The sequence below is a fragment of the Chiroxiphia lanceolata genome, chromosome 5, assembly GCF_009829145.1.
Source record: "Chiroxiphia lanceolata isolate bChiLan1 chromosome 5, bChiLan1.pri, whole genome shotgun sequence".
In the NCBI taxonomy this organism is placed as follows: Eukaryota; Metazoa; Chordata; class Aves; order Passeriformes; family Pipridae; genus Chiroxiphia; species Chiroxiphia lanceolata.
In genome coordinates, this window is record NC_045641.1 from 49,724,548 (window position 1) to 49,744,294 (window position 19,747).

General features: G+C 38.5%; 1 protein-coding gene across 4 annotated transcripts in view; it reads left to right on the forward strand.

Moving 5' to 3' along the window:
- TTC26 (tetratricopeptide repeat domain 26) overlaps positions 1-19,747 on the forward strand; it is a 54,885-nt gene that overhangs the window by 30,690 nt on the left and 4,448 nt on the right. For 2 of the 4 annotated variants that reach the window (XM_032689112.1, XM_032689115.1), the window contains exons 13-18: positions 3,703-3,791; positions 6,551-6,634; positions 8,782-8,851; positions 10,188-10,294; positions 12,491-12,624; positions 13,972-14,302. In XM_032689112.1, the coding sequence (XP_032545003.1) occupies positions 3,703-3,791; positions 6,551-6,634; positions 8,782-8,851; positions 10,188-10,294; positions 12,491-12,624; positions 13,972-14,083 (596 nt within the window). In that variant the 3' untranslated portion in view covers positions 14,084-14,302. Of the gene's footprint in view, positions 1-3,702; positions 3,792-6,550; positions 6,635-8,781; positions 8,852-10,187; positions 10,295-12,490; positions 12,625-13,971; positions 14,303-19,747 lie in introns of those variants that run through there. The other 2 variants (XM_032689113.1, XM_032689114.1) reach the window with 2 other exon arrangements.

Below are 19,747 nucleotides of genomic sequence, written 5' to 3' on the forward strand. Positions count from 1 at the left end.
AGCTTCTGAACTAGACAAACTTTGGATCCAATATGATAATTTTTATGTTCTTAGCCCCTGTATTGTATACTTGTGATCATTTTTGATCTGCTCCCTTCGTTTTGCTGGATTTAGAATGGAGAACAGAATTCTTGCTGTTTGTATACTTGGGCTTTTCCAAAGCAGCCAGCCATGCTATTCAAGCATGTAAGTCTTGCTTCAGCACTTCCCACTCAGCCAGTCCTTGCAAGGAGCTGGTATCACTCGACTGTCTGTGAAGATATCAAGTTAGCTGCTTTGCAGATTTATAATACGGAAGTAGGTTTGGGCTTGCTAGAGTGAGGAAATCCTTTGCTTGCAGCTGGGCCTGTGTCCTGGTTTTACCTGGGATAGAGTTAATTTTCTTCTTAGAGGCTGGTACAGTGCTGTGTTTTGAATTTAGTATGAAAATAACGGTGATAACGCACCAGTGTTTTAGTTGTTGCTAAGTCGTGCTTACCCTAAGTCAAGGGCTTTTCAGTTTCCCCTGCTCTGCCAGTGAGGAGCTGTACAAAAAGTTGGGAAGAAGCATGGCCAGGACAGCTCTGAATGAGCTAAAGGGTTATTCCATAGTGTAGAACATCATGCCCAGTACCTAAACGGGGGGGAGTCGACTGGGAGGGGCTAATTGTGGCTCATGAGTGGGCTGGGCATTGGTAAATGGGTGGTGAGCAATTGTATATCACTTGTTTCTCTTGAGTTTTACTCTTCCCTCTCTCTCTCTTTTTTCCTCTCTCTCTTTTTTCCTCTTTCTCTTTTTCTCTCTCTCACTTTCATTACTATTATTATTAATAATATTATTATTTTATTTTATTTCAATTCAATTATTAAACCGTTCTTAAAGTAAAACCTGCAAGTTTTACTTTTTTTTTAGGGGGAGGGGATAGAACAAGTAGTACTTAGTTGCTAGCTGGTGTTAAACTACAACAGTCACAACAGTCTGACAATATGGATTATCAAAAAATAATGGATTAAAATGAAGATATGAAATATTTTTTCTGACTTGCTTTTGTTAACTGTAGTAATCCCATGACTGCATTAAGGCAAAAGCAGCAACATGCAGTTCAGGAAGTATAGTATTATTTATTTGTAAAGTCATTTGAAGTTATCAATTAAGGCCTTTGCTCTTTTTAATTAGATCTCTGACTTGAAGGTTCAAGGGACATAGAGCAAACTGAGTTAATGTGAAAGTCTGTTCCAATAAATGTACAGATTTTGTCTCAAGATGGATGTTATAAACTTTAATGGGAGTAGGGTCACCCAAAACAAAAACTAAAAAAAGTTCAGGAAGCACTTACAATGTAGGAGTCAATATTCATCCTCTAGCAGCAATAAATAACACCCAGAACAGCAGCTTGGTTACTGGGGTTTTTTTTAAGCTTAATAGAAATTCTTAGTCCTAATGACATGAAAGGGAACTGACATTATGAAGGAGGATATAACTAGATTTTTATAGTTAGTTCTCATGCTCTTCTACCAAGGTCTCAACTGAGTGGAAAATTAAACAGATCAGATTTTTAAGATAAGTTAAGGAGGAAATGGGACAAGAGGAACATCAGTGAAAGTAAATTAACATTAACGTTTCCATTAAATGCAGTCCTTCTGGTGCTTGATGTAAGTGTTACAAACTACTCCAAAACCACTACAAGCATAATGAAGAGCAGCACTCCTTTTGTTTTCAGTGGTCCTCCTTTAGGACCAAGTCAAGCATATCTGATGCTGGGTGGGAGGAATGAAACACTTCTTCTGGACTTCATGTGGTCTTTTCTTTGAGGTACTCTTAGGTCACCCTGAGTAATTTTTTTAAATGACAAATTTTTCCTCTTCCTGCATGAGTCACATGCGGTGAATTAGAACTGTAAAACTCTAGTTTTTCAGTCTCCAGTAGTAGTCATTGCTGAGTTGTATAAGATACTCAGACGTTTGTTTTTTCAATGAAATCTTTCACTAAAAGTATATGGAGAATGGTGTGCTGGGATAATAAAATTTTCTGCCAAAATGTGGACATAAGAATAAATACTAAAATTTAGAAACTCTTGAATCATATATGGGAAAATTATGTTTGTAATATTTTGTTACTGTGATTCATTTTTACTAAAAATGTATCCTGAGTTTTAAGTATTCTTTACAAGTTTTGCATTTTTAAAATTTTGTTTAAAATAAATTGTTGTGAGTTTATGAACTTCAAAAATTGAATGTCAGAGAAAATGAGCATTTTCAAGTTATCTTCAGTGTCATTACTCAGTGTTTCTTCACTTTTTTTTTTTGTTGCAAAACTGTTTCTGTTATTGTCCTGTAGAGGCATGTATTTGTGATGAAAAGTATGCATGCATGTAAAAAAGAACATATAAATATACAGGTCAGTTTTGCTCACAAGTGAACAATTCATAAATAACCAAATAATTTTCTGAATTTGGAGAACAGAGTGATGTGGTTCAGGCATAGATAAGGATTGATTGTCTCTATATGGAAATGACAGGACATCCAAGCTCAGTATCTCCTAGTGCTAAAAGGTAAAAAATGAGACTATTTCGCTTTCCTTTGAAATGTATTTTGAGATCTTATATAGTGCTTTCCAGGAATAATTACTACTCTACCTTATTTAAAGGAGTTTTCCAGTGGAATACTCTATTTTCTGTGGTGGATGGAGTCAAAATATTAGTCTTCAGTTACATGAAATTTCTGTATATAGAAAAGTTATTTTTAGTGCAGATGTATTCATGGTAACTAACATCCAGCAGCAGATTATTTCAGGGATATTGGTAGCCTTAGGATCTTATCTCTCAACACCTTTCCAAACTGCACGTGCTCTCCAATGATCATTTCATGTAGTGAAATAGTAGTGATTTGAAATCACTTGCAGTTAGGCCTTCCCAGCTGCACTTGGGTTCATCCATCTCTTCTAGTTGGGTCTAACAAAAATTAGTTCTAGTAAGCTTACTTCAGAATCTTTAAAACAGCTTTGAAATTTTTTCAGTAACACAGCTTACACTGTCGGAGTGGATGACAGCATAATACGGTTGCAGCAAAGTTATGATGACGTAGATAGCAGCAAAATTTAGTGACTCTCATTTGAACTGATATGTCTAACTTATTTATGCCTTTACCACTTGTGAGCAATGTGGTAATCCCAAAAGCACGGGCATTAATTTTCATATTATCTGGTATCACTGAGTATTCTTCCTGTTCCAATATTAATTCTTTTTTTATAATGATATTTTCAGTGTTATCAAGTTTACTGTCTTACTTGAACTAATATTAAAATATGTAGAGTTTCTTGTCCAGGATAACTGAAAAGCATAATTTTAAAGAAAGAAGGTTAATGAGGTTAGAATAACAAGCTCAGGTTTGTATGAAGTGTCATTTCCTAAGAGTAAGAATAATTCATGATAAAATTAAGCTACATAAATTGTGTCATGGAAAAGGCTTGTTACTTAAACCATTTGTCTCTGTAGAGTTTGCTGTTGATTAAAGTCTTGCAATAGTTATTGGATGCTGTAGAGAAAGATGACAAGATGAACTAATAGTTTTTTCTAACCTCTAGTATGGTCCTTTGCCTGAAAAGGCAAGCTACACTATTTTTAGAAACTAGCTGCTTTCATAGTTGCCAGCAATCTTGGCAGTGATTTCCATTACTGTGTGTTTTTTAATTCTACAAATTTGCATTTCTCTTTTGAATTTTAGATACCATTCCAGGGAGACAGTGCATGTCCTCCTGCTTCTTTCTTCTTAGACAGTTTCCTAATGTCCTAATTTACCTCAACTCAATCAAGGTTAGTATTATTATTTAGTATTGGTAGTACTGTAATGCATGGAATCACTATTTACAGACTGTACTATGTGAGACACAATGGAAACATAAAAAGATGCAGAAACAACAATAAGAACAAAACACTGGAATGACAGTGGGACATAAGTGCTCAGTATAGCAAATGGATCAAAATGTAAAGAAGCAATTTAGAAAATAGCACCATGCAGCATAGTGGGCGTGATGGTCTCATCACATTTGCAATTTAGCCCTTATCAGGCTTTCTGGTGGCATCATAGAAGATGAGGAAGATAATTAAAGGAAGACAGTGAAAAAATTTGTGGATATTTATGGGGTGGGCAGCATGGAGGGAAAAAACCCAAATGTTTTCTTAAGACTTATCAAATGAGTGGTGGAGATTCTTGTCAATGGTTGGGAGACAACATTTTAATGAACAATAGTGTGTAAAGAACATAGGACGTGAGGGACTCTGAAAATAATAACTCGGGGAACTGGGTTATAACTACAGGGAAACCAGTCACTGAAGGGCTAAAATAGGGAAATATTACATTAAGAATGTTATTTTTGCAGAAGTTATCTGAGTGGTACCCTGCAGACAATGTTACTTTTTTCAAAGTAAGAGAAGTTTGAAGTCAATATGATGCAGCATTATCAAATCACCAGTATTCAATGGATAAAATGGGTATAACTTACAGATACACAGTTAGATGTGAGGAAAGAGGAGGCTGGAGTGTGATTATGGGTTAAATAATTGCAGTCTTGTTCCAGTGATTTGAAACTAGAGTTATAACAAGAAATTATTTGGGAGATACACAAGATGAGCAGAATGACAATATTCTAAAGAGGGTGAGATCTAAAGAAAAACATGATTGTAATGGTGCCAAAAGCAGTTGATGAGTGAAAAAATTATGAAGGTGTAGTTTTTAAACTTTGTCTGGAAATAGACCTTTGAGGAAATCCCAGTGGCTCTAGCCACTAGCAGGGCTCCAGTGTAGTGGAATGAAGAGACATACCACTACCACCCCAAAGTGGAGTATGTGTGTAATTAAGAAAAGGAAACTAAGGGTGAAAATTTTTTTGCCTAACTTGAGCCATCTAAAAGTCATATTTCTTGTTAGAACTTGTCATCTGGTCTCAGTTTACAGACAGGGGGTATAGAATTTCCAGAAAATTCATCCTGTATATTTCTCACATTTACAGAGCAGTGAATGACCCCACAGATATGCTCAGCTCTTTCCATTTCCATTAAAAGGTTCTTAAAAAGGTAGTTCTAACCTGAAAATGTCAAAGTTAAATGTGATTACAAACCACCTCCAAGATATATGGGACGAAAGTTTACTCCCTCTTACAACTTTTCTTGCGCGGTCATTTTGAAGTAATTGATCATTCTCATAATTTTTTAGCTGAGACTAAGCATGCTCAGATTTATTTAAGTCATTTCCCTTCTCTTCAGCTCACAGGGATGCAAGTATTTCTTCCTTTACCATGTTACAAGCAAGGTGTAGGTGGCTTTACAGTTACCTTTTGTGTTTCGTTCACAGGAATAAACTTCAGTAGAATCTCTGCAGCTCTTAAAGTGGAGCGTGCACTCTGTGAAGATTATTTGTATGATGTTCTCTCCAGAAACACTGTGTTCATCCCTGATCAGTTAAAACCGCTTTAGGCATGAGAATTCTGAGAGGACACCTTATTATAAATGCATTGCTTTTCTTACAGTAACTACAGTGGATAAACCACCCTCCTTTTTTCCCATGCTCTTTCATAAGCAGTGCACAACTAGTGGACAGGGATCATCAATCCCCATCCATGCTTGTAACTGTGATGTTGTGTTCTATCTTATCTCTACCACTTCTACTGATGCAGCAGTGTGGGACAGTGCTGAACGTAGAACATGGCTGACTTTTGGACATCTGAGTTATACTTCACTCTGGATATCTGACCATGATAAAATATTAGCTCTTCAGGTCAAACCCAAACATCAGGCTAGATGTTTGGTACCTGTACCTAGAGCTACATTTTCTGCTTTGACCCATGTAGCTTTTCAACAAGATACAGCTAGATCAACCTGATGTGTCCTAAACCAAATGTGTCATGTCTGGTATTATGGGAGAGAAAAACTTTTTGTTGCACTTCAACTAGACAGAAGGGTACCTGTAAGCAAGACTTGTAAAGGAAGTCCTACTACATGGTATGCTGCCTGCTGTAGCCCAGTACTGTGCTCCACCTCCATCATGCGATCCAGTGTGTCAGACTAGCATCTGTCACGTAACCGGATCCACAGGATCTCTTCATGAACCTTGACAAGTCTTGGAAAAACAAAAGCGTTCATCTCCTTAAAGACTTCAGGGAATCAACTGCCTATTTACCCACCCTAGTGGTGAAATAAGTGCTTGGGAGGTGAAAGAGACCATGGCAGCACAGCATGTCTTCACTTGCCCCAAGTGAAAATTATACCCACAAAGGCTGCCACTGCAATTTTGAACTTGGAACATTTTCCAGGTCTCGCATAGTTAATATTGTGGAATGTTTCAGCTGTGTTTGTAGTCATGAATGTAGGATGGAAAGCCAGTCCATAATTTTTCTGCCCAGTGTTTATAAATACCGTATGTTCCTAATGTGGGTTTTTCTTTTTCCTTCCCATTGTCTTTATATGGTCTGACTCAGACTGGGGGTGAGGGGTGTATTTTTAATGTTATTATATCACAGGAAGAGGAGTTTTTTGTTTCATTTATTTGAGCTTTATCCACGTGTCTTATTTTTCAGAGTTACTTCTACAATGATGACACTTTTAACTTCAACTATGCTCAAGCCAAAGCTGCAACAGGCAATTTTAAAGAGGCTGAAGAGGTATGTATTTACTTTCTTTAAAAAACAGCAATGGAAACATTTCCCCCCTGCTCCACTCTTTCGTTCCCTTTCTCCCTCCAGATCTTCATGTTGGTTGAAAATAAGCAGGTTGTGTGGAATATCTTCTTCCCCTTCTTAGAGGAACTGAAACTCTCTGAATACTATTCAGAAAAGATTATCTTGCTAATCTTGTAATGTGAGGTATATGGGGAGTCATGCTGCTTGTGATGCATCATAAGTGTGCTTGCAGCTACCTCTAATTGATCAAAGAATGGCCTCTTAATCAGATTTCCTCTGCTTTGTCTGGGATACCAGGCACTCTTTGTTCAGACTGATTAGAGCATGCTGAGTAAAAGACACTGAATAGTTAAAAGCTTCTAGGTGTCCCTAGAAATTTTTGTTTAAAGAAAAAAATCTTCCTCTGGGAGATGTGGGAGGAAAAGAGGAAGTGCTCACTATCTTATTCAGCAGCATCCACATGCAGCTGGAAGAGATTAACTTCTACACCCAGTACTTTTTTATGTCTGTGCAGCAGAAACTTAATTACAACTAAAATATGCAAAAGCAAATAGTTATTATGAAGATGGAAGCAACATTTTCCACAAGACCAGAAGGAAGACAAGCCACAGAAAAAAATCCCTACCACATAGTCTAAAGTGAATCATATAGGTTTGGTTGGTTTGGGAGTTATGTTTTTGTTCTGTTTTTCCTGTCTCTCTAACTTTTTAACTCTTCACGTTTGTCAATAACAGAACCCTCCTGGTTTTACAGTTTGTCTCCCCACTGTCCTGACCCCCTCACCCAGCACCCTTACTCCTTAATTTCTGTGACCTGAAATTTCATCTGTCTTTAAGAAAAATATTCCAAGACTGTCAGGGAAATGGATAGATATTTCAATTCACCAAGCTTTCAATTCACCTAGCTTAATGAAAATCTTTCAAAACTATGCTAATGGGCTATCCTGATTCCTGAGACTTCATAAAAAGGATAATGCTATAAGTAAGTTTTAGTAGCAGCCAGGCAACAAAGGAAAACAAAAGTGTAGCTGCTGTTAATATACATTTTTTCTCTTACGTTTTTTAGAAGTTGTTCTATAGAAACTTGTGTCATATAGCTGATGCATTTAAATAACAGAATTATGTAGTTAGATTGATTCATCTGGCCTCATGTCTGATCTCTGGTTGTGATGACACTTCCGCATAAAGATCAGCCTTCCCCAGTGTCTCATAAACTTGTAAAACATCTCCAGACATAGCACTTATTAAGTTATATAAAAGCATACCTCCCTGGACATAATGAAATAAAACCTATGATAAAGTGCTACTTAAAGTGATAATACTGCTTTTTTTTAATTTTTTCCCTATTACTCCTTCTCCCTCCCCCCAAAATTAGGGGTTCAGCAATGTTTAAGCAATACAAATGTTAGTAATTTGTGGAACTCACTGTTCCAGTACATACATCTGCTCCTATAAAGGTGTTTTGAGTTTTTCCAGTAGTATCCAGTATAGTTACAAATATACTAGAGAGACACATAAATAGCTTATTTTATCTGTGAGCAGAGCCAGAGTACATTTTAAAATGTATAACTTCCCACACGCACATCCCTTCAGATGTAGAATGTAATAAACCTGTATTTGTACGGTAAGTTACAAAAGATGAATGCTTTGCCTCAGAACCTTACTGAAACCAAAACGGTTAGAAATGGCTTGTTGCTGACCTGGAATGATCTCTGAGGTGTGGGGAGGAAAGGCTCATCTATATGTGAAACTTCTGGTATTTCAAGAAGATGCTAATGTAATTGCTTGCATCGCTTTCTAAACAAACACATTCCAAATAGCTTTTCCCACAGGCCCAGTGTTCCTTTGTGTTGTTTGTGTTGCATGGCCGCCCACTGGCACTTGTTCAGAGCAGGCCGCACCCTCTGCTCAGCTTGGCACTCTGAAACTGCACAAGTCCCTCGACAAGCGGGGCACTGTGTGAATCTTCCACCTACCCCACACAGAGTAGGGATGTCCCTACACTGCACTTAAGCCACGAAGAGTTTGTGTGGCTTAAGCCTTAGCTGCGTGTTGAAACGAGGTAGGTTTGCCTTCTGTTTGTTTAAAAGTACATGCATGTATAATCTTCCATTTTCCTTCTTCCTGCAGGTGTTCCTTTTGATCCAGAGTGAGAAGATAAAGAGTGATTTTATTTACCTTAGCTGGCTAGCTCGCTGCTGTGAGTCACTTTACTCTCAACATCGCAGAATACAGATCCTCCTCTATTGCGTCAGTCCTGGCAATCCACTTTCCTAATTGAATTTAATGTTGTAGGTGGATTCTGGACTATGAAAGTGAAAAGCTGATTGCACTAGTTATAGTGTGGGTGGTTATTGCACCTTCGTACATCTGGCTTTTATAAGCAATTACTGCTTCAGTGCAATGCTCTTATAGTACTGTCAGTGCAGCTTTGTCCTGACCAGTGACCCTCTTTCTTCTCAGTTGTCTACTCAATTGCTTGAGTGAAGGCTTTCTGTCTTAAAAGACTGAGTTACAGCTCTAAAACGTTCAGAGTAAAACACGAAATAGAAGCATTCATACTGGTCAGGCCCAAGGGTCTGTCTGCCTCCAAGGGTGGCCAACGTCAGATGTCTAGGGAAGAGAAGAATCAGGCAAGCATATGTGGTATTTTGATTCCTACCATATTACTCCACATGTTGTCCAAACTCCTGTGCCCGAGGGATATCCTTTATAATCTCCAGCATGTTTTTTATTTCACAAACCTCTTCTATTCTTTCCTTGAACACTGGAAACTTTTGCTGTGTTTATTATTCTATAGCAAATCTTATTTACTTTTTCCGAACCAGTTTTTAAAACATTGCAGAGTACACCTCAGTACAGATACAGCTACAGTGCCACATACAAAATAATATAGAGGTGGACTTTTCTAATGACTCAAGTCTGAGACTCCCTAGGCTAATTTGTTTTCCTTACAGTGCCTCAATACAAAAATGTTCCATATCAAACAATTTTCCGTAGTTATACCTGAAATATAAATATGTAGGTTTGGGGACATTATGCCATACTGCAGATGTAGTAAACATCTCTTAACATGATCTTTCACAGAATACACTGAGTTGAAAGGGACCACAAGCATCATTGAGTCCAGCTCTTAGCCCTGCACAAGACCATCTCCAAGAGTCACACCATGTGCCTGAGAGTATTGCCCAAACAGTTCTTGAATGCATTGTCTTGTATAAAAAATTTCTATAATGCTTTCTATTCTGTTCCTTAATCACACCTGAAATCATGAGAGTTGTTCTTATTGCTGTGAAATATAAATTGAGATGTAAACACCATAATTATTCCTCTTGACATTGACGTTCTCTGATGAATTGGCTGTTATCACTAGTAAGGCAGAAGATAAGGACAAGTTTTCCTTCCCAGGCTCATGCTCATGCTGAGGCATGCATTTACATTAAGCAAAGAAATACAGGAACATCTATTCCACCTGCCATTGAGTATTGTGTGTGGCATATTCTTTTCACAATTTCAGCTTTTTCTTCTTATTGCAGATATTATGAATAAGAAACCACAGTCGGCCTGGAAGCTCTATCTGAAGATGGAAACCTCAGGGGACTCCTTTAACCTGTTACAACTCATTGCAAATGATTGCTACAAAGTGAGTTTTCTCTTCAGAGCTTGGTGTATGACATGTTAATTCACTGATTGTCCCAGTAGTCATTTTTTGGATACTTTTTATCATTGTCATCACTAGTGAACTTTCTTTTATAACAGCAGGATGTCTAATAATGTCGATGAGTTGGCAAGGGTTAGTCAGTATTTTAACCTACAGGCCTGCTTGATAGACAACCCGTTGATTAAAACATTGGTAAATTACTGCATGCTTGAGCTATCAATAATAACAGTTTATTCTCCTCCTAGGGATTCCTTATGGGTAGAATTGACAAAAAACTTTTAATGAAAAAAAAATCTAGCATAGATTTGGCGAGGAGCCTCATGCTGCGTTTTTTCCTGGGACAGTATTATGTTTTCCTTAAAGTTTGTAGTGGCAATGAGAGATACTCCTTGTGATCTCAAAAGCATTATTCTAAAACTTGAGAGAATTATCTCTTGCACATCTTTCAAGTACTCAGTCCACCATCTCACCCTAGAAGTCTTGTTGCTCAGGCAAGTGACTATGCCTCTGGTGTTTCCCACAGCTGCAATTTATGAAAGCAGGTTGGAAAACAGACATGTAAAAACTCTCTCCAGACCATTTAAAGTCTTACTTAAATCAGTTGATTGCTTTGTCTAAATTCTTCTGAAAACCTTATTGTACTCAAGAGGAGAAGCAGCTCCACATTTTGGATTCATCCAGAGCTCTGAAAAACTGCACTTAAAGGACTAAATTTTTCAGCCTAATTATGTGTCTGCATATAGCCATAAATGCTCTAAAGGCCAAGGAATTTAATTTCAAGAATTGTTACTATGGTGTTAAATGTCTTTCTACACTAGCAGCTGCTTGTACCTCTTCCACTAAATAGCAAGGTCCATGTTGTTTGAGTTTATGTGGCATTTTTCAGTTGTTTCTGAAACATTACATTATATTAGAGGTCCACAGACAGCACCAGAAATGTAACTTAAGAAGGCAGTTGCACTAGGCCTTGCTCAACAGAAAGCAGAATGAGCATGGATAAAGCAAGGTCAACAGTGTCCTTAGACTAGGTGTAGCCGAATGCCCCATTGCTGTGCTGACAGAAATTGTTCAGTGAGGAAGCTAGGATAAAGGACTTCTGGCTAATTTCTTGATGCTTTTTATGCAATTGCCCATCTTCTCCATATAAGGAACAGCACATGACTTGGGGTGAAGCATTTCCTACTTTAATGTCCAATAGAAGGAGGACATTAAACCTATATCTGCTTAGTGGAACCAGATCAGATACTAATTTGGATAGATCAGTAATAATTTTTTCTTTTTAGCTGACACATCTGATACCGTTTATTTTTGCTATCTTTATTCCCATCCATTTAAGTGCTTTCCAGTCACCAGTGATTCAAATCAACTTTTATGTGAAGAAAAGGGAATTATTACTCATTCTGTAGTACCAGTGTTTCTCTGACTAAAGTTTCCCAGTGTAACTCCCTCAGCCTACCCTTTTTTCTCTGCAGAGGCTTCCAGCTACCAAAGGATGGGAGGTTATGCTCAGTCTACCTTCTGTGCTCTCTCATGGGAAGATGCCACTCACAAACAACATTGCTATTCAGGCTTGCCCAAGTGGAGAACACTCACAGTCATAGATGCAGCCCACGAGCTATGCTGACTTCAAAATCCACAGTTAATATGGTCACTCCTTTTTGCACTGAGTGTTGCCAAGCAACTTGCTTCTGGTTCCTAAACAAAAGTAGAGAACCTAAAGCAGAAAAGTTAGAGTACACACTGGATTTTCCTATGCTCAGAAAAAATTTGGATTATGAAATCACTGAATCTTCTTTTGTACTGTACTGTAACAGTGAAAAAAACCATTTTAACTCCTAAGTTAAACCCACAAGACATACAAATATGTGACCATCTCTACATGAGGAAATATGATTCTATTTTCAAATGTTTGGACTAGTTTGAGGTTGATATTTGGTCAAGGGCTTTGGTATAATTGGTACGACACTAGATAAGGGCACCTCAAAAAAGATGTTATAATACCTCCTCTACAAAACTGAAATGTCCCTGTTCTGTGTCACTTGATGCCTGCAGAAAAACAGGAAAATGTGCATTGCTTCTATGACTTACTTCTCATTTCAGAAAACTTGAGCTCAATGTTTTTAATCTCCTTCTGAAAGATGATCATACAGTCAGGAATAATGTTCACTTTCTGTGCAGATGGGTCAGTTTTACTATTCAGCCAAAGCGTTTGATGTTCTGGAGAGACTGGACAATAATCCTGAATACTGGGAAGGCAAGAGAGGTGCTTGTGTGGGTGTATTTCAAATGATCTTAGCTGGCCGAGAAGCAAAGTGAGTATTCTGTGTTGTATTTGAATTTATTTTGCTCTTTTCCTGTTTTCAGTTAGCTGTAAGACAGAATCATAATCTTAGCTTTAGGACTCCATATCTTTTTCCAATTCATTATTGACCTTTCAGAGAATAGACACTCTGGCCAGTGGTTCCATATGCAGTTTTCAATTTGAAGTGTATCTTCCACGACAGTATATGGTGAAGAATAACTTATCAGCAAATGCTATGAACTGTAAGACACCAAAATACATTAGTCATCATACTACAAGAAAAGTTAGGCTATAAATGTAGTAGTATGTTCATGAGCTGGGGGAAAACAACTTTACTTCATATCGATGGCATAAGAATGAAAATTGTCACATTTTAGGGTTCATAGAATAGAACTAAGGAAATGTTTATTCAACACTGTAAGAAGGACACAATTTCTCCAAACAATGAGTAGATGAGACTGTTTTCACTAAAATTTGCTTTCTGAAGGCACTGTCCATGTGAGACAAACATACATACTTGATGAAAGATTAAAGGAAATCATCCATGTTACTGATAATTTTGGTTTTGGCCCATTTCACTGGATGGGCGAATGAGAGAGAGTAGTGAGGCTGTATTTAAGAACTGTTCCCTTGTGAATATTCTGCGGTGATGCCAGATGGCCATCGTCCATCAGGCCAAAGTTGCTGTTTCCTATGTGACTGACAGGTGTGTGTCTTGGCTTCTACACCTTCCTTCCATTCACTTTTCTGCTGGAATAATCTCACTAACTATAGCACCTTACAAGTGTCCTTTTAGCAATCACTGCAGCAGATGCAGTAAAATACATATAGCTTCTCTGTTTTTCAAAATATGCAAACAAGTTCTTACTGCAAACTAGCTGGCTAACTGCAGCAGAATACTGGTTTAGCCTATTGGTAATGTTCATTTCCATGTTATTTGTGTTTATGTGTAAGGTGCTTTGACAGTATTAAGCTAGATGTTGCCATATTAAAGACTAGCAAATAACATTAAAGATTAAAAAAAAAAAGGTTGCTTTGTTCTATTTTGCAAGAGTAAAGATTTATATATAAATACACACACACATGCACACACTAAGCTCTAAACTGATTAGATTTTGCTGGAGTTTTTTTACTTTTAATTTCTATACAATTGTATAGAAGACTTTTTTGTTTGGTTGGTTGTTTTTTGTCCCTGGGATCTCATCAACTGTGCATTTTAACCTCTTTCTACCCTGCAGATGAACGGACCTCTCCATCTAGGAGGTCCATGTTTTGCAAAATAGTTTGATTGTTTATTGTCGTTTATTGTATCAGTTGAGTCTTAGCCTCATTTAAATCTTTGTTTCCACCTTTGCAGAGAGACTCTGCGGGAAGTACTGCATCTTCTGAAGAGCGATGGTAACTCTCAAGTAGAATATATTGTCCGCATCATGAAAAAGTGGGCCAAGGAGAACCGAGTCCCTGTTTAAGTCAGTACCACAAAATGAACTGGGTCAGTTGCTACTGTATGTCTGGCTGCAAGATGTGGGTTTTGGTTTCTCCTGTGCATTCTGACTATCTCCTTCCTTGCAGGACTTTAGACATTCAAGTAGGTTGACCCAGCTGAGGAAGATGATACTGCAGTGAGATTGCAAAACATTCAAGTTGGTTCTTTTTTTAATTAAAACATTTTATATCTTGCACCACTCCCTATTCCTCAATGTTTCTTTTTTTCAGTAGTAATTTTAACTGTCCACAAGTAAAGTGCTTCTCAAATATTGCCCAGATTTCTCCCCAAGAGTTACCAAACTGCTTTGTGGTTTGTTTTTTTCCAGCAAGCCTTCTGGCCTCTGGAGAAGAATTATTTGTTACATGACTGAGACAAGCCTTCTTCAGCAAGTGATAGAATATGGCAAATAAGAGATGGTAATGGTGATGACCAAAAGGCTACTAGGGTATCAGATATTACAGAAGACTTATAGAATCATACAATCATAGAACGGCTTGGGTTGAAAGGGACCTTAAAGATCATCTGGTTCCAACCCGCCTGCCATGGGCAGGGACACCTTCCATTAGACCAGGTTGCTCAGAGCTCCATCCAACCTGGCCTTAAACACTAACAGGGTTGAGGCAACTTCTCTAGGCAACTTGTTCCAGTGCCTCACCACCCTCACAGTAAAGAATTTCTTCCTAATATCTAAGTTAAACCTGCTATCTTTCAGTTTGAAAGCATCTCCCCTTGTTCTGTCACTACATGTCTCTCTCCATCTTTCTTGTAGGACTTCTATACGTTACCTCTCTGGGCTAAAATACAAATCATATTCTGAGCACTAGCCTTTTCTGGATAAATTTCAGTAACTAATATCTTAATTTCTTTTTTGTTGTTGTTTTTGTCTAAGGCTTGTTTTCTCTCCTATCATCTTTTTCAAAGCATGGAGATTTATTGGTCTGTATTGTTCAATCTTGTTTTGAAGTTTAACACTCAAAACATTCATGTTAATGTAGTGCACATGAGAAATCTATTTAGTTTAGCAATCTGGTGGATAAAAAGATGTTCTGAATCATTTTCTTCAGCATTTACCACTGTCACGAGCAACCATATTCATTATACTTTTGGATTTATTAGACTCTTCTGTTTTGTAAGGAGAACAGCTCAGGGAATACGTAATTCTAAAAAAAGCGAGTTGTAACATAAAAACGTGTTATATATTTGGTAGTTGTGATGGCTTTGGTCAGTTACCAGAGGACTGAGACTCCAAACAGGTCACTCCCCTTTTGTGTTAAGCTCTCTATATATGCACATATAATTATACAAACAATGGTATTATTTCAGTGATCACCGATCATTCCCCCAAGATGTTTTGTTGAGTTCATTTAGTCCATGGGATGTATGGTATAAATGGCAGTATCATTCAGCAACAAGTATTATACATACAATTCAATATGAGAGATGGTTTTCACCCAAAATCAGGTCCCGTTGAGGTACACGTGGTGTTCCCCTGTCCCTCTGCATTACTCAGCAAGTGCACCCAAGTCCTTGAGCAAAAACAATCCCATGGATGGGCTTGTTCTTTCTTGAGGCAGGAGTAATCCAAACTATCTTTCATATTTCTCATATGCACCACAGGGACTTCATCTATGGTACACAAGGGTTCTGACTGGGCAGGGCCAGCTTGATTGGTAGAGCCTTTAGTGTTGACTAACTAGGTGGCCTTTGCTAAATAGAGATCCAAATGTTTGAAGGTCCCATCACCCATTGCCTTCAATGTGGTTTTTAACAGTCCATTGCACCATTCAGTTTTCCCAGAGGCTGGTGCTTGATAGGGAATATGATACACCCACTCAATACCATGCTTTCTGGCCCAGGTGTCTATGATGCTATTCTTGAAATGAGTCCCATTGTCCGACTCAATTCTTTCTGGGGTTCCGTGTCACCACAGGACTTGTTTTTCAAGGCCCAAGATGGTGTTCTGGGCAGAGGCACAGGGTACATCTCTAGCCATCCAGTGGCTGTTTCCACCATTGTAAGCATGTAGCGCTTGCCTACACCTGTTTGTGGGAGTGTGGCATAATTGATCTGCCAGGCCTCCCAATATTTATATTTCAACCATCGCCCCCCATACCACAAGGGCTTTAGTCTCTTGGCCTGCTTGATCGCAGCACATTTCACAGTTATGGATAACCTGGGAGATAGTGTCCATGGTTAAATCCACCCCTCGATCATGAGCCCATCTGTATGTTGCATCTCTTTCCTGATGACCTGAGGCATCATGGGCCCACTGAACCACAAATAATTCACCTTTATGTTACCAGTCCAGATGTACCTGAGACATTTTGATCTTTAACCTGTTTGTTGTTACGATGCTCCTTGTTGGCCTGACTCTTGAGTACACGTGCATCTACACGAAGAACTTTCATGGTCAACTTCTCCACCCCCACAGAGCACTTACTGACATCCACGAGTCAGTGTAGAGGTAGAGTGTTGGCCACTTCTCTCTATTTCAGCGACATCTAAAGCCAGCTGGACAGCTTTGAGCTCTGCAGCTGGGTCTGATTTGAATCACCTTGTCCCTTGGTAGCTTCTGCAACTTGCCACATAGGGCTCCATATGCCAGCTTTCCATTTTCAGTTTGTCCCTACAGTATGACAGGAACCATCAGCAAAGAGAGCTTATAGCTTTTCATTTTCTGATAGTTGATTATCTGGTGAGGCCTCCTCAGCACTGGTCACCTGCTCCTCTTCCTGATAGTCCACAATTCTCACCTTCAGGCCAGTTCATGATGATCTCCAAGATCTGGTTGGTGATTAGGATTTCCTGTCCGTGCTCGCTGTATGATGAGAGTGATCCATTTAATTCATACAGCATCAGTGGTATGTGTGGAAGGAATTTTTCCTTTGAAATCCCCCTCAGCAGTGGCAGTTGGGGTGCCAGGAGGAGCTGTGCTTCAGTGCCAATCACTTCTGAGGCAGCTCGAACCCCTTCATAAACTGCCAGTATCTCTTTTTCAGTTGGAGTGTAACAGGCCTCAGATTCTTTGTATCCCTGACTCCACAACCCCAGAAGTTTTCCTTGGATCTTCCCGGGCAGTTTTTGCCAGTGGCTCCAGAAAGGACCCTTCTCCCTGGCTGCAGTGTAGAGCACATTTTTTACAGGGCCTCACTTGAAATTGTTCTTCCACGTCACAAGGCAGAGAGGGCTTACAATCTGACTGTACTCTGGGACATGCATTCCCCAAAAGCCCACAGTACCTAAGAAAGCCTGTGTTTCCTTCTTGCTGCTATTTTGTTAATCACCTCTGTTGGAATCTGGCAGTGTCCATCTTGCCACTTTACTCCTAGGAACTGAATTTCCTGGGCAGGTCCTTTGGCCTTATTTCGTTTAATGGCAAAACCAACTTTCAGAAGAATCTGGATTATCTTCTCCCCTTTCTTAAAAACCTTGTCTGCCATGTTTTCCCATACAGTGATGTCATTGACAACTGTAAGTGTTGTGGAGCCTCACCCTTTTCCAGTGCAGTCTGGATCAGCCCATGGCAAATGGGCTGTTTCCACCCCTGGGGCAGTCAGTTCCGAGTGTATGAATATTCATTGCTGAAGCTCCACCCCCTGGCTTTGTAACCAGAACCATGTAGTGAAAAAACATTTGTATATTATTTATAAAAGGAAACTTTATAATTAAGTATTGTAAAATACTTAAATATTTTTTTATCTTTTGAGGGGAATTCAGAATACCATATTCTCTACTGTCTGTGCATTGATTAAATCTCTTAATTGAATGTCTGGTTGGTCTGTGTTGCTTCCTCTTGCAGAAGTTGAAATAGTGTATCCATTTTGCTGTGGAAGAGAGCAGGTTTGAGGCTGGTCGTTAAGTGCAAGTTCATTAATCAGTCAAAGGCAAGCCAATGGCCTTGGTCCTGATCTTATGGTAGTTTGCTGAAAATAAGGCAGATAGGTATATATGGAACATACACACCTCTCTGTCATTTGACATGTCAGTGGTTTTACTGCTTCAAGCAAAAAATGTGGGTATCATCATTCAGGTGTCTAGAAGTACACTGATAGTTGTGGCTACTTGCATTTACATGTAGAAACTGATCCATCATAATAGCAACAATACCAGAGCCTTTCAGCAGGGGCAGGAGCAATGTTACACTCATTCAAAAGAGGTGTGAAAGGAGCAGTATTTTCACTGAAAGCAGTTACAAAACACGTTTCACTTGTAAATGGCATTTTTCTTTTCCATCCCAGTTTAATTAACTTGGAAACAGATCGCGAATACAATTATGAATCTTGGTACAAAGCTTCAAAAAATCATGTTGGTGGCTTTGTAGCAGATGTTAAATGCATCTAATTACTCCCTTTATTGAAGTTTAACCTGCAGGAGAGCTGAAGAGCATTCAAATCCATTACAGACCATTTTACTTATTGGTCGAATCTTTTGAAATAAGTGTGATGGATAAGGGCTTCGGGAGTAATTTTAAATTCTTGTCTGTGACCAATGAAGAAGTTTTTTAAAACCTCACCTTTCTTTACTGTAGTCATAATGTCATATTTGATATGCTACATAATATGTGGTTTAGCACAGTGCATTTTATTGACTGGTAATAAAGCTTTTGTCATTTAAGATATAACAGGGGAATGCAGAGCTTTGCCTTGAGCACTGATGAAATAAAAGATACATACTGTCTTAGCATTTAGGTCTTGGTAATGGAACAGATATGTAGGTACTATTAAAATGCAGAACAAGAAAAGTACGGAAATACTGGTGTTTATTTTACCTTAGAAATATGTCTCGAATGTACCTCTCATTGTTTAATCTGAGATCTTATTCAAAGAACAGATGTGAGAATAGGAGATGCCTTAGCTGATACAGAAGTAGAATTTAATAAAGTATATCTAAAGCTTTTTCTCAGATAGAGTTAACAAAATTTTATCCCTGCCCATTTCCATATTTCCCTAAACTAGAAATTTAAGGAGTCAAGGTACTCTAAATAGGATGGCTAGTACTGAAGGTAGATATGGAGGAAAACAACAAAAGTAACCCATTCAGAACAAGCAGGCAGTGAAGAATGCATGGGTAGAGTCAGGGAACGGGTAAGTTTATTGGGTCAGGAGTAAGTGAAAAAAAATTGAAACAGTGGCATTTCAGATAATGTAATGGAAGGGAGACTAAGGCAGAAAGAAATTGCTGCATCATTAGAATTTCAAGGAAGAGTATGGAAATTACAGTTATTTCTTATACTCTGAATAAGCATCTGATTCTGGAAAAATAAGCTACAGAGAATGCACAGAAGGTACTGTGCTAGCAATCATATCGTTAACAGTGACCGGTAAAGAAAGCCAAACCCAAAACAGCATGTAACTGCTTTTAGTTGAGTGCTGACCCATTCCTGATAGATAATGAAGTCAACCTTGAATTAAACTTCAGGTAATACCTGAACAACATCTATGCCAGTAACATCTAAGTGATTACAGTGCAGAGGAGGACATTTATCCTATCTGCTGCTGTAAGTAAGTTCTAGGATAACATCTGCTTTGGGCAGTATCTGAATTGATCCAATATAGCAGCAACCCTCTTGGATTACTTCTGGAATCCAGCATATAACTTCTAGTAACACCTGGAGCCAAGTAATATACTAAACTGGAGGTGGCAA